The following is a 15,637-nucleotide window of genomic DNA, read 5'->3' on the forward strand; positions in this document are numbered from 1 at the left end:
CCAGAGTTCAAAACGGCTCATATCAAATTCATATCGAACCCATCCCATCTAGCCTCGTTTTTCATTTATTGAGTATCCAAAACTAATATCAAATACTTATTGTATTTGAAGTAACAAAGTTCTGTCATAAAGTCATAAAACATGGTCCTTTATGATTTTTTTTATACTCTTGTACTTGTTATTGCTTTCTACAACAAATGTTTGACACAAAGTATCAGAAACAAAATTTGTATCGTTTGGTTGATATGGCTGCTTACGAACTGCCCAGAGTTTATTGTGGCGTCTTTAGTTTGAAGTACTTGGTGACAGACAATGACGTGGACTGACAATATTTTGATCCTGAAAATATACAGTCATGACATTGGCACACGACGCCAGAAAATACACCAAAAACAATATCAGGGAGATGTGGGATGGATTTTATCAACAATATAATCATACTTAGAAACTGATCTTAGAAACCAACCGTCCGAAACAAATAAACAAGACACAGACAAAGTGACCGAACAATAAATAAACAATCAAACATTTGATAAAGGCACGTAATGGCCGATATCTCCTCCAATAGTCGGTACTCAGTCATGAGTAACGTTGTGAATGTCGCGATACGCAATCATAAGTAACGATGTGCACGTCGCGGTACTCATGACTTGAGTAACGTTGTGAATGTCGCGATACGCAATCAAGAGTAACGTTGTGAATGTCGCAATATTCAGTCATGAGTAACGTTGTGAATGTCGCTATACGCAGTCATGAGTAACGTTGTGAATGTCCGCGCAGTCTAATCAGGATCCATGCTGTCCGCTATTAGTTTCTCTACTTGTAATAGGGTTTGTAAGCGAACAGCATGGATCCTGATCAGACTGCGCGGTCTGGATCCATGCTGGTCGCAAACGCATTACGTTGATTTTGTCATGACGCGGCTCGTATAAAGACGTTAAGGATTTTTTACTATCTCGGACACATTAACTACCTTATATTAAATAAGGTAAAACCATTATCAAATATGTAAAATATGCATGTTCTGAAAATCTTCCTACTTCACCAACACACTACAACATTAAATTTGCAAGAAAAGCAAATACATTTTATTGTCATATTCGTTTAAGTATAATACGTTCCATTTCATATAAAATGACGAAGAACGGCGGAGAATACACATATATTTTTACTTTAATTCACAATCAATGCATTTTCAGCATTTGCACTACGTAATGATCAAATAGAAATCATTGCTGGGTTCAGTCTTATTAATTTAGCGTCTTGTTAATTTTCAGGGTCCAAATAATTCATTCACACCTCATATAGCCTCGTTTTCATTTCCACAGTCCAAACAGCTCATATCAAATCCATATCACACCTTTTATAGCATCGTTTTCATTTCCAGAGTTCAAACGGCTCATATCAAATTCATATCGAACCCATCCCATCTAGCCTCGTTTTCATTTATTGAGTATCCAAAACTAATATCAAATACTTATTGTATTTGAAGTAACAAAGTTCTGTCATAAAGTCAAAACATGGTCCTTTATGATTTTTTTATACTCTTGTACTTGTTATTGCTTTCTACAACAAATGTTTGACACAAAGTATCAGAAACAAAATTTGTATCGTTTGGTTGATATGGCTGCTTACGAACTGCCCAGAGTTTATTGTGGCGTCTTTAGTTTGAAGTACTTGGTGACAGACAATGACGTGGACTGACAATATTTTGATCCTGAAAATATACAGTCATGACATTGACACACGACGCCAGAAAATACACCAAAAACAATATCAGGGAGATGTGGGATGGATTTTATCAACAATATAATCATACTTAGAAACTGATCTTAGAAACCAATCGTCCGAAACAAATAAACAAGACACAGACAAAGTGACCGAACAATAAATAAACAATCAAACATTTGATAAAGGCACGTAATGGCCGATATCTCCCCCAATAGTCGTACTCAGTCATGAGTAACGTTGTGAAATGTCGCGATACGCAATCAATAAGTAACGATGTGCACGTCGCGGTACTCATGACTTGAGTAACGTTGTGAATGTCGCGATACGCAATCAAGAGTAACGTTGTGAATGTCGCAATATTCAGTCATGAGTAACGTTGTGAATGTCGCTATACGCAGTCATGAGTAACGTTGTGAATGTCGCGATATTCAGTCATGAGTAACGTTGTGAATGTCGCGATACTCAGTCATGAGTAACGTTGTGAATGTAGCGATACGCAATCAAGAGTAACGTTGTGAATGTCGCAATATTCAGTCATGAGTAACGTTGTGAATGTCGCAATATTCAGTCATGAGTAACGTTGGGAATGTCGCTATACGCAGTCATGAGTAACGTTGTGAATGTCGCGATATTCAGTCATGAGTAACGTTGTGAATGTCGCTATACGCAGTCATGAGTAACGTTGTGAATGTCGCGATATTCAGTCATGAGTAACGTTGTGAATGTCGCGATACTCAGTCATGAGTAACGTTGTGAATGTCGCGATACTCAGTCATGAGTAACGTTGTGAATGTAGCGATACTCAGTCATGAGTAACGTTGTGAATGTCGCAAATTTTAACAGTTTAAGAAACAGTCAGAGTTATTACAAAAGTAGAAAATCATTTAAGCTGTCTTATTTAAATCTCACGTTATATAGTATTAGTATTCAAAGGGTAAAGCACCTTGATTTTTAAAACACATCTTGTATGACATTTGTTCCAAACTGAAATTATTTTGTGAGAGACCGGCAGGTACTTTGATGAATAAGATGGGAGAACAATCGTACAACAAACATTATTACATTTAAGCAGAGTTTCTTCCCTTTTAATAAAAAGGTACTTTTGAAATTATATAGGGGTTGTATTATGAAAGAATTATCATTTTAATTAAACGTTTATTAATTGGATACTGTATTGTATGTATATTTCTAATAGCTGTCTATGTATTTACAGGATTCTGTGTTATACGGCTGGTCTGAATGGAACAAAGGAAGGGGAGTTTATAAAACGCTACGAGCCACAGAGGGGCACTATTTACGCCATAGAGTTTGATTCCAGCGGTATAGTTTTGTATATTTATTCATGAATTACCTTAAAGATGTACATGCATTATCTTAGGTTGTTAACTGTAAGTGAAGGTTCAAGTCAAAGCATCAGTGATATATTTACTGAGAGTTATGGTGCCGTATAACCATATAAAACTGTCATATAACTGGTACAGCTATCGTATATAACCGTATACATTTATCGTATATAGCTATATCCAGCTACAGTATGGCCGTATACTGCTATCGTAGAGCCGTATATAACTGTCGCATAACCGCATACAGACTATTACAATAATGTACATGTTTTTTTTTTGTTTGTTAGTCCCCTACCGGTTTTCCCTCCGCCCGTCTGTCCGTCCGTCTGTTCAATCCGTCTGTCAGTCCGTCCGTCCACAAAACTGGATCCCGCGATAACGCAAAAATGCTGATAATATTTTAATGAAACTTGAAATATGGATAGATGGCAGTATACAGATTATGCACGTCTTTTTCTTTTCTTCCTATGTTGATAATTACTTGTTATTTTTCAGTTCAATATGCTTGTTTGTCCACGTAAGCTATATTAAAAGAATAAAAAAAACATGTGGGTGTTGTTAATTTAACAAGAACCACACACTACACCAAGGATTGTTTTTCAAAATCTAATTTCATTCAAAGATAGTTTTTCTTTTTTAAACTTTGCTAACTCAAGATGCTTAACTTAACTGCACTGTTCATTTATTTATTTATTTATTTATTCCGCCGGTTTCAAAACATATTGGCTATGTGTCGGTGGTCGGTCCATCTAAGCGGCTTCCTGGATAACTAACCAGTAATTACCAATTTCTTCGCGAGTGACCGCCAACATATCCTAAATGATTCCAGAAACAGCAGTAAAAGATTACTATATTAGACGGACAGTTATCACAGAGAAATTTCGGCTCGCCCGAGAAATGCGAGAATCTAACCTGCGGTCCGAATCTAAAGAGCTTAAAGCTGCATTAAATATAATATGTTAACATATTTTTTCGTCTGCTTAAAAAACAAGCATTCTATAGTTTCGTTAACATTCTAACAGTATTGTTGTAAACCTTATTAAAAATTGTCCATAAACTATGATTTTTAAAGGAAACCCCCACGGTAACACTAAAGTTCGTATACGAATGAAGACTATAAAAAAATCTTTTTTATAGTTTTCGGTATTTATTTCCACAACTATGTCTGAATTTGCACAATCCTGCATTTTTTTAACAATTCTGCATTATGGGATATATACGACGCTTATATTATTGGTGCATATCGAATCAAAGTCAACTTCTGCATCTTTCTTTCCCAAAATATTACTTTCAGTGAGAGTATATATATAGAGTTAGTTCATATTTATTATAAGACCGTTTTTCTCATTTTTTCCCAGTTACTTTTACATTACAATTTGGATTGTGTATACCAGTACCAAGAATACGACTTGCGCTTCCATTCTAGACCACGTGCTTGCATGCGCTCTTATAACGGATGATGCTAATTAAGAATACACGGAAAGAAAATTCTTCCAAACATGGATGAAATTCAAAGAACATTTAAAAACAGCCATCATAAAAAACAACAACAACAAAACCCAACTTACATAACGTTGTAACTACATGTATTACTAATATTTATTCATAGAACCCTGTCTTTTACTTTCCTTTGAAAACATCGTATATTTTAATTATTTAAGAAATAGCCTGATCACCTATTTACCATGAAATTTATTATATATAAAGATAAAGTCTTCCGCTTTTATGATTAGAAAACATTTTTATCTTCCTCAGTATTTGTTTATATTATTTAAGTATAGGTTAGAGTGCATATTGGGTGTTCTTCGTAAATAAGAAAGCTAAAAAGGAGCGGAGCTTGCGAAGCTACTGTAGCTTTCTTATTTACGAAGAACATCCAATATGCACTCTAACCGGCTTAGTGCTCCGCCCACTTGCGTTTTATAATATAAAACGTCCAGTTTATATAAAAACTGTTCTATTAAGATTTGTAACCTGAAAATTTGAAAAATCCTCGTCGGTGATTGGCTTAAAAAAATTGGCGAGCACTTAATTAATATGTTATGTATTCATATATCAAAATAATGATCTTACCTTTCCCTACTCGACAAGTTCTGTTTTCATTTTCTGTGACTCAACAAGTATATTACCTGACCTTATTACATAATGAAACCCCACGAAATTCACGAGAATATTCAAATAACACCTGATTTGTGAACGAATTACAAGAGCGTAGCGGATGGTATCTTTGCTTGGCTTTGGAATGATTAAGTACATAAGAAGTATGTTTCTTGTGAGTAATATTAATAAATACTGAGCTAAAAACTGATGTATGGATAGAAAAAGAAAAGAGCATGTAGGTAAGATAGTTACCGCACTCGGTATAGGTCTGCATAGTATTTACAGACCCGGTGACCTTTTAAAAACCTCGATCGCTACGCTCTCTCGGTCTTCAAATCGCCACCCGGGTCTGTAAATACTATGAAGACCTATTCCTCGTACGGTAACTATTACTTGTTACCATGTGGATTACAGCAAATATGAGATATTCTTGTGCAAACAAACTTTTACCGTTTTAGTTTCACGGTGCATTAGCCCTGTCAATTACAAAAGAGTAACTCATAAAAAGATCAAATTTGAATGAAAAACATCCGTAATATAATGCGGAAATATACCGTTAAATTCGGACTGCTACTTAAAAATGTGTGTTGATTTTCTATTGATGTACGGATGACCCAAAGGCGGAGTTTCTCATGCAAATAGAATACTTCCGATTTCGCCACTATAAGGTTGGAGAATTTTAGGCTTATAAAACTCATTTTTGTTGTCTGGACACAAAAATAAGAGCGGGAGTCGATATGAAATACATTAAATGTAGCTATTTCTTTTTTTTATGAAATTTATTTAATGCAGCTTTAACATTACACTGTCCTAAACTGTACTGGTCGGTGATTTGCTTATCTGAATTTATGCCTTTTATTTCACTTTAATATTTCTGTAATATTCTATAGTTCAAGTAACTATAAATTATTCTGATGTACTATTTTATACCCCACTATTCCCTTTGATATTGCTTTTTTATATAGTTTACTGATTTTTTCTATGCTATGTTACAATTCACTTAAATTTACTTCTTTTCATTTTGCTTTACTTTCATTTATATTTTACGACATGTTTTAAAATTATACCGACACTCTTACAGATCGTCTTGCTACATTCAATTTTCGTTGACGAAAACAAATTCCAAAAGTGTCCATCTGTTCTCATTGATTTAAGTAATTTGAATAAAACAACAACATTCCAACAAGAACCATCGGTAGCCTTCTGGCTTCAAACAATTCAGAGTCCCTGTCTGAAATCGAACCAACAACTGTATGGACAAGTGAATCGATGTCCGTGACTTAAGCCACTCGGCACTTCCCTAGAGATTTTCCAATATATGACTTGTTTTTAATTTCAATATCATTTGAAATAATGTACCTATTTTCACATTGTTTTCATAATAAATCAATACCATTCTTTGTTGAACATGTACATGTTGTTGTTGGTTATGTTTTTCATAACAACGGATGTTCTCACGTAGGAACGATTAATTGTAATATAAAACAATATTTAGGTGTTAATTTAGGTAAAAATAAGTAAACAGACAATTGTTGGCTACTCCTAGTTTTAGGAATATTTAATTTTCAATAAAATAACAATATGTAATATCAACGTGTACGCGAATATTCATAGAGATATTCATGATTGAAACATATCACAGTATACTACATTGTAATAATTAAACGGTATAAAGTTATATATAATGAAATATTGCATACGTATAGATAGTATTATTACCCTTCCAGATTTTTTTCCGCCTTTTTGATTGGATATTGATCACCCGAAAGAAATTTGTATAACCGAGCCAGACGGGTAATATACACACTAAGTTTCCCCGTTGGGTACCCAACGTTGTAAACAACATGCGCTGAGGTGATGCGCGTACGGTTCGATTTTACGCGGTGTAAATTCCGAATTAAAAGCACTTTTTAACTGTCAAATGATAAATATTTACCAAAGAAGAGTAATGATACATATTACCATCAGTATCGAAAACAAATATGATATTGTGAAAGCTTGATATTAATTACAAAAAGGTGCGTTCAATAGACTACTCCTTTTCTCTTGTTTACATTCGTTAGGTACGGGAAAAATATGTCATGTATTTATGCAAACTCCTCACACTGATTACCTCCCTTGGCAGAATTGTAATCACTGCCTTCACAGACGTCACATGATGATGAAAGTCACATGACGTAACGTCGAAATTCAAATGTAAATATCGACCGTTACATAGAAAATCTAACGTCATTTTTCTCTTTCTGTTTTATTTTTAACTTTTTGTACGTACGTCCGTTATATTTTATCAAAAAATTATCAAAAGTATACAAAATAATGAAAAATAAATTAAAAAGCTAAAAAATATAAATATCCAAATATTGATATTTCAATGTGTGTGATGGCAGAGATCTCTGTACTGATAAGGGGAGATCACTGCGTAGGAGATTGGTATTTATGTGACGTCATGTTGTGACGAAGAGGTACCCTAAAGGGACTCTTATTTCGACGTTTCATTTGAAACAGCAATGATTTTTTTTTTAAAAATCGTCTAAACACGGCAGGGGAAGGGTAATAAAATTATTATTTTGGTTTTGGAGTGATATATGTGGATATATTTCGGAGTGATCACCACTACCCTTAGTTGTGCATATCGCCAGTACGTTCCACTTCGCTGAACAAAATGGCTGCCAGAGCTATAAATAGAAAAATATTGTCAGGCTTTCACAGATATAACTGCTGGTTTTCAATGAAACTTCACAGGAGTGAACAGTACCACCCCATTGTTGTGCATATAGCCGGCATGTTCCGCTTTGCTGCACTAAATGGCCGCCAGAGCTAAAAATAGAACAATCTTGTCCAGCTTTCACAGGTCAAGCTGCTGGTGGCATTAAAAAAGGCTACCAGAGCTAAAGAATAGAAAAATCCTGTCCGGCTATCACAGGTCAAACTTCTGGCGGGATTTCCACCAAAATTCAACCATACATAGTTTATGGAGACATAGGTTTTGTGACAAAAAAAACCTTCTAGTTATACTGCAAACTTGTTACGTCGCTTTTTCAGCCAATAGTCATGACGTTTAAATTATTAGTAATTAATATTTTTGACAGGTTATATGGCCTAGCGGCTCGAGTCATATTTCCAAACAACCGTTTATATACGGCAATATATTTATAACGAATTTACAATACAGCAAGCGTCTTTTTTGGAGAAAAAGTGAGATTCTTCATTGTTTCTGAGGTTATTTAAAAAAAATCAAATATATAGCATTTTACACAAGATAAAAAAGATAATAATTATCAAAGTTTTTTTAAATTGAATTTAATGCGATTTAAATGGATCTTTTTTTTTTATTATGTACAGGTAAACTGTTTGCTGTGAATGGTCCAGGATTCCCTGTCACGGAAGGATTTACATTAGATACGATGGGAAACATCGAGGAATTTTGGGGACCAACCAATAATGTAATTGTTTATCAATTCCATTTATTTGAAATCTATTGTATTTTTTTTATTTATTTGCAATATTCAGTTTGTTGCCATTTATTTACGAATCAAAGTCAGTAAGACTTATGTATGGTATCAGTTTTTACACTATAAGTTAATGTAACCTCATCAAGATTAAAATTGAAAAAAAAAATCTCTCTGAACAACCCTCGTTGAATACGTAATAGCCAGAGTATTTTATACTCTGAAAGAAAAACAAAACGATCGGTCGATTTACAACAGTTGCAATTATCAATCAGAACTTACCTAAAAAGCCGTTCAATAAAAGGAAAGTATGCATGCATACACACATGGGAAAAGAATTATGAAATAACCATTACTGTGATATAATACTTGCTGTTACTTACAGTAAATTATTGGAGCGAGCACATTTTTGATAAAAAATTATGTGAACTTTATTTGCATCTTTCAGGGCTTCCCGGGACAACCGCATGATGTGACTGTATCACGCGACGGCAGTAATGTATTTGTTGGAGATATTGAAGGGTCTCCAAAATTGTGGAGATTTTCAAGTACAGAAGTACCCGTAAAAACTGTTGGAAAATGAATTTGAAAAGATATTTCTTTAAAAAATAATAAACTAAAATAAAAAAAAAATAAGTAAACCATTTCAACATATTGTGACACTATTATATTTTGTATATATACATTTATTCGGGGTTGCCATACATAGACTCATGTGTCTGATTTATATTAAAGTAGGTCAGATTAATATTTAAGAAAGTTTATATTTGAGCTGAGTTATTTTCCCAAAAGTATCCAATTATAAGAAGAAAGTAATGAACTAAATTGGCATATTTATAAAACGATATAATATTCTCTTCAATGTGGAATCGATTTGTGAATTTTGCAGAAATCTAACTTATAGTGTTACCTAAAATACAATGTATTTACAAGTATAGAATCCAATATTTTATAGTAAAAACATTATATCTAACTTACATCTACAAGTATTACTTAATGTTAGTTTGTTTTTGTTTTGTTTCTTCTAATAATAATGCTAATTTGAAACTCATTTATTAAAGAACATCATTGTTTTTGCATAATTACAAATAAATCATTATTACTCTACTGGTATTTTATTTTTGAACCATGATTAGATTATAATACGATTACTCGAATATTGCATATCAAACATATGAAAAATCAACAAGGATACTAGTAAATACGTCATCGCGCACCTGATACTCTAAATATTTCTTATAATAAAGTCGTATTTTACCTTTATCTAGAATCAAAGGGCTGCAAGCTCTGTGGTATTTTCTGATCTTTGCAATCTAAATCGTACAGTATCTGTATGTATTTTCCTGTATAAGTTTATTTTGATATACTATTATTCATCTTGCAGGGCACCGAGTTGCAGCGACTACGTTTAGGTTTTTTTGCTATAACATTTTGAGTTTGATACATACAGAATTTTGCATGACCAGAGTTTCTAACTTGCATTATGAAATCATTTATGTACATATTTATGACAGCCACACTTTATCCTCGCATATCGTAGCTAATTCTTAAAAACAGAATGTTTAAATCGCTAAAAATACTTTTAAAAAAGTTAAAAAAGAAAACAACATGAGTTGCCTTGACTGGGATTTGAACCCCATACCTCTCGCTTCTATAACGAGCTCGTAACCCCTGGGCCACGGGGACGTCTGAAGCAAACCATATCATCCTAAATAAGGAATTGTAATCCTTATTAATTTCGAGGTAAACCTGTTGTTTGACACTGATGTAAATAATTTAGCAAAATACTTCTCGCCCAAACAGTCCGACATGTATTGTCCAACAACATTGACCTGGCACTCTTGAATTTGACCCTGTAGTCGGTATATTCCGTAAACGTTACGATGTACTTAATTAATTGTAAATCGATATACTTTAAATGTAAATGTCCAATTGTTAAAATGATGTAAATTAAAAAGCCCCTTTAGCGCAGTTTGTAAAGGGGTCTCACTTGAAGAATGTAGACGTATACTGGTAGGTTCGAATCCTATTTCAGCGATTTGATTTTTTTTTATTTAATTTTATAATTGCCATTCTCTTAAAACTATTGCTAACATATTCGTTGTGTGTACTATCAGTGTTGTATGTAATAATTTTAATAACTGCCTTTATAGCATGTATGCGCTAAAGCATATACGATTGCTTAATGACACAAAGGGAACCGTTGAAAGATAATGTACAGTAATGAAATATAAAAATATAATTGTGTATAAAAGCACCACTTAAAATGCCTTCTAAAACCAGGTGTAGTAAAGCGATTTCAAGTCAATTCTTGCAAATAAATTAAAAATAATAATAATATTGTGGTGCTGGTAAGGAATCGAACCAGAGACCTTTAGATTGGTAGTTCGACATCTATACCAATACACCACACGTCACTGACAAGAGAAGTATATAATATATCGATATATTCGATAGATACTGGTCAGTTATTATTCAAATGACCTTTACGAAATTTAATGAAGTGCCAGGTCAATATTGTTGGACAATACTAGTATATAATATGTGTAAAACGCGCTGAAGTGTGGCTAAAATAGCGTTTTGTTTACGTGGATTAAATTATCGGGTACTTAAAATGACATTATACTCATATTTTCATTGTCAAGTTAAGCTGAACTGACTATATATTTCAAAAGATTGACTGTTAAAATGGTGATTCACCAACAGTTCATATTGGAAAATGTTTAGGATAAAATTTAAATTTGCATATAATATAAAAAGACTGCCCCACTCTTTTTACGAAATGAACGTTGCAGGTAAATTCTAGCGGATATTCACGAAAATTACATTTGAATCCATGCGTGTTATTGTTAATGTGAAATTATTTTTTTATATTGAAAGGAATTATGGTAAAATGAAAATTTATTTTGACATTCACTTGTTCACTCATTTATACCATTGGTTACGAGCTCGTTATAGAAGCGAGAGGTATGGGGTTCAAATCCCAGTCAAGGCAACTCATGTTGTTTTCTTTTTTAACTTTTTTAAAAGTATTTTTAGCGATTTAAACATTCTGTTTTTAAGAATTAGCTACGATATGCGAGGATAAAGTGTGGCTGTCATAAATATGTACATAAATGATTTCATAATGCAAGTTGGAAACTCTGGTCATGCAAAATTCTGTATGTATCAAACTCAAACTGTTATAGCAAAAAAACCTAAACGTAGTCGCTGCAACTCGGTGCCCTGCAAGATGAATAATAGTATATCAAAATAAACTTATACAGAAAAATTGGGCATAATGTCACTTTAACTTTAAGACAGTTACTTATGGTAGAAATTGATTATCAATCGTCGACTGCCTAAATTTGTCCCTTCCTAGAGTCAACATCCTTACTTTTTTTCAGAAAGTCCAAAAATCAAATGTTCATTAGGAGATCACAATAATCTGAAGCTTTACGAAATTAGCCGAGCAATTTTCATTGATTAAAATGATATTCATCCGCGTAATTTGTGAGTGTGCATTTATTGTCAATTCTATAAGACAAAGCTACTTTAAAACTTTGAATGCGTTATAATTCGCTGGATACTTGTAATAAAGTAAAACTATGTCTTTTACATCGCTAGTTTTAAACTGTTTTGGGAACTAACTTTTGTTGTTAGGAGATTGTTTCCTGAGATTGAAATTCCTGATCTGCGATCAAAAAATACAAAAATGGTCCGAGTGGGAGCATGCAGCAGGTGCTCGATGACGTTGTATCCTACTGTTAGAATCGATTTTATGTTAAAGTGGTCTAAACAATTACTTGGTTTCAGAATGATTTTACTTTACATCGTCTTCTTTTGGTACTAGGAGTATGTGTTCATACGAGCATGGTTTAGTCAGACTTGGCGTCCGTGGTCGATTGGTTAAGGTTGCTAACATCGAACCACTTGCCCCTTACCGCTGTGGGCTCGAATCCCGTTAGTAACTGCACTATTTCATGTGAAGAAGCTATATCCTGACAAGACAAAAACAACAAAACAACAAAAAGATCGACTTTAAGGTGAACCGAGGAGACACCAGGAGCCAGTTAATGCATGAACAGAACGGACGACAGATACAATAGGATAGTGGAATGTTTACTAGAAGGACAACTGTCATATCTTTAAATGATTATTTTAATGATTCAAAATTTTATTCAAACCAACAGCGAATGATTGGTTTGTAACTTAAAATTTTATGCCGCGCCACAATGAGTATTGTTTACTCATTTTGACTGAGGTAAAAATTGTTAAAACAACAAATGACATGTTCGTCATTCTGATTTTGATATCAAAATATGAAAGAAGAAAATGTAACTTTCCGTATCCGGCTTGCCTCATTTCTATATCGACAAAAATTGATGGTTACAATGTATACTCGTATGTAACAATTGTTGAATTTGTTTCTTAGTTGATCAATTATAAGTAAAAACATTGATCTTCTTCAGTCATTATCTGTTTTCAATAATGATTAGCAATCAAGTATATTAGAGTGGGAAAGTGACCTAGCATCCCATGTGCCTATTTGATGTATTCTAATACCGTATTATAATCTCAGTTTGAACTTTCGCTTGTCGTTCTTTTCCTTAAATTTTACTCACAATAAAACCAAATCACACATTTGTGTTGGTTGAAATAAAAGTTGTTGATTGAAGCACGCAGACCAATTTTTGCCTTTCAACAGCAACTGTTCTTATGTTGTTCTGACCAAAAATCCGCCATCCCATATATATTGTTAGCGAAATAATATTAAACTGAACATTTTCACAATTCGCCAACACGCCATAAGTATCCAACAGTTTGGTATGTAATGAAACTTTAGCTTTTAAAATCACACAGGTCTTCCTTATTTGATTTTTTTTGTTAAGTCCGTGGGAGATTGATAGATCCCTACTCTGACATTTTATTTGAAACAATAGATCTAACCACAAACATTGACATGTGCTGTTTTGTTAACAAAATGTAGTGGTTAAATTCTCATGGAAATATACTAATCTGATAGAATAGGACAGGTTAGGGATCTATGCATTAGTTAATGTCGTTGAATTTTAACTACTTGCCCCTCACCGTTATAGGTACAAATCCCGCCAGATGCAAGTAAGGAGGGTTTTTTTATTTATTCAGCAAGAAAGAAGTATTTATGACTAAATTTGTTAGCAGTATAAAAATCATTCAATCATCTAAAAAGAAGAGTTCTAAACAAAATTTGAACAGACAAAGATATGATCCCGATTCTGTTTTTACTTTTATTGTATACACTTAAACAACTTATTTTTTAAACGATTGTAGAATCATATGAGTGGTGATATATAGAGTTCCATATCATTAACCACATCTTATGTGACAAGGTTCATAACTCTAGCACCAATATTTTAAGATTTATCTCCCCTTGAACTTGGAATTTTCCTTTAAAAAATACTATTTTTTACTGTTACTCATTTATTTCTTAAGGAATCAACTTCATACTTCAAATATATGTACCTTATCATCAACCACATGTTATGTGACAAGGTTCATAACTCTAGCACCAATATTTTCAGATTTATCTCCCCTTGAACTTAGAATTTTCCTTAAAAAATATTATTTTTACTGCTACTTCTTTATTTCTTAAGGGATCAACTTCATACTTCAAATATATGTACCTTATCATCAACCACAAGTTATGTGACAAGGTTCTTAACTCTAGCACCAATATTTTCAGATTTATCTCCACTTGACCTTAGAATTTTCCTTAAAAATATTATATTTTACTGTTACTTATTTAATTCTTAAGGGATCAACTTCATACTTCAAATATATGTACCTTATTATTAACCACATGTTATCTGACAAGGTTCATAACTCTAGCACCAATATTGCAAGAATTATCTCCCCATAAACTCAATTTTTTTTACTTGAAAAATATTATTTTTTACCATAACTTTTTTAGTTTTAAAGGTATCTACCTCAAACTTCAAATATGTATTCCTTATCATCAATTACATTTTATGTGACAAAGTTCATAACTCTTGAAACAATATTTACAGATTTATCTCTCTTTGAACTAAGGATTTTCTTTAAGAAATATTATAACTTCTTTATTTTTAAGGTATCTACTTCAAACTTCAAATATATATTTCTTATTATTACACACATGTTGTGTGGCAAGGTTCATAACTCTAGCGTGACTATTTTCAGAATTATTCCCCTTGATCTTGGAATTTATGTTAACAATGTTATTTTTTTACTATAACTTAATACATAATTGATTTTTTTCGTAGTTTTGTCTTCCTTACTGCGTCTAGTATTTTATTAGTCGAGCTTCGCTGTCTCCTGTGACAGCTCTTGTTTAGAGTATACAAGAAATAGTGTGAGGTTTTGAATCGTTTCTTGAAATCTTTTTATTGATTGATTGATTGATTGATTGATTGATTGATTGACATTTCTTCATTTAGTAAGCGTTTCTACAGGATGAAAATGTGTAAGATCGGAAACTTACACAAAGTTTCTTCTGGTGTTATTTGTCCCCATGATTTTACTGTAGAGGAGCAAAATGTCGACAACATTTCAGATGTTCACATTTATTTTGACCACTTAAATAGAACTGTCGCAAAGCAAAACTAAAATCTACATGAGGTACATATTTTATCCAGAACGTATGCTTATACATGCCGACCAAGCTATCTGCTTACATATTTCTTTCCAAAAACAAGATCTGGGACAAATTATTTTATAATATATATTAATGAAGAACGATGACATTTATTTATGTGATAATATTCACGAAATACAAAACAAAAAACACAATGAAATAAACTTCAACACAATAATAAGAAAAAATGGAAGTAACCGAAAGAAAACATGTAGTATAAAATGCCATAATTCACCGAACCACGACCATTTCCTTCCTGAATAGCTTTCAATCTTAAATGTCAAAAGATTTGCATTATAAGAGAAGTTCACATTTGAGCCGCGTCATGACAAAACCAACATAATAGGTTTGCGACCAGCATCGATCCAGACCAGCCTGCG

The 15,637-nt window shown here is 33.0% G+C and overlaps 1 protein-coding gene across 1 annotated transcript; it reads left to right on the forward strand.

The window, feature by feature from the left end:
• The first annotated feature begins 2,884 nt into the window (after nt 1–2,884).
• On the forward strand, nt 2,885–9,730 carry LOC132729089 (probable peptidyl-glycine alpha-amidating monooxygenase pamn-1). The gene is made up of 3 exons (XM_060714832.1): nt 2,885–3,051; nt 8,517–8,617; nt 9,072–9,730. Exons 1-3 carry the CDS (start codon nt 2,910–2,912, stop codon nt 9,204–9,206), a joined length of 378 nt encoding a protein of 125 aa, XP_060570815.1. The 5' UTR covers nt 2,885–2,909; the 3' UTR covers nt 9,207–9,730.
• The last annotated feature ends 5,907 nt before the right edge of the window (nt 9,731–15,637 follow it).

Source organism: Ruditapes philippinarum, unplaced genomic scaffold, assembly GCF_026571515.1.
Source record: "Ruditapes philippinarum isolate M1 unplaced genomic scaffold, ASM2657151v2 ctg1837_1_1_1_1, whole genome shotgun sequence".
NCBI classification, from domain to species: Eukaryota; Metazoa; Mollusca; class Bivalvia; order Venerida; family Veneridae; genus Ruditapes; species Ruditapes philippinarum.

Bases quoted from the DNA above. Each gene is read 5' to 3' on its own strand.
- LOC132729089 (XM_060714832.1), top strand. From the start codon at position 2,910: ATGTATATTTCTAATAGCTGTCTATGTATTTACAGGATTCTGTGTTAT. The intron at 3,052-8,516 runs GTATAGTTTTGT...TATTATGTACAG, and splicing joins CATAGAGTTTGATTCCAGCG to GTAAACTGTTTGCTGTGAAT. The intron at 8,618-9,071 runs GTAATTGTTTAT...TGCATCTTTCAG, and splicing joins TTTGGGGACCAACCAATAAT to GGCTTCCCGGGACAACCGCA.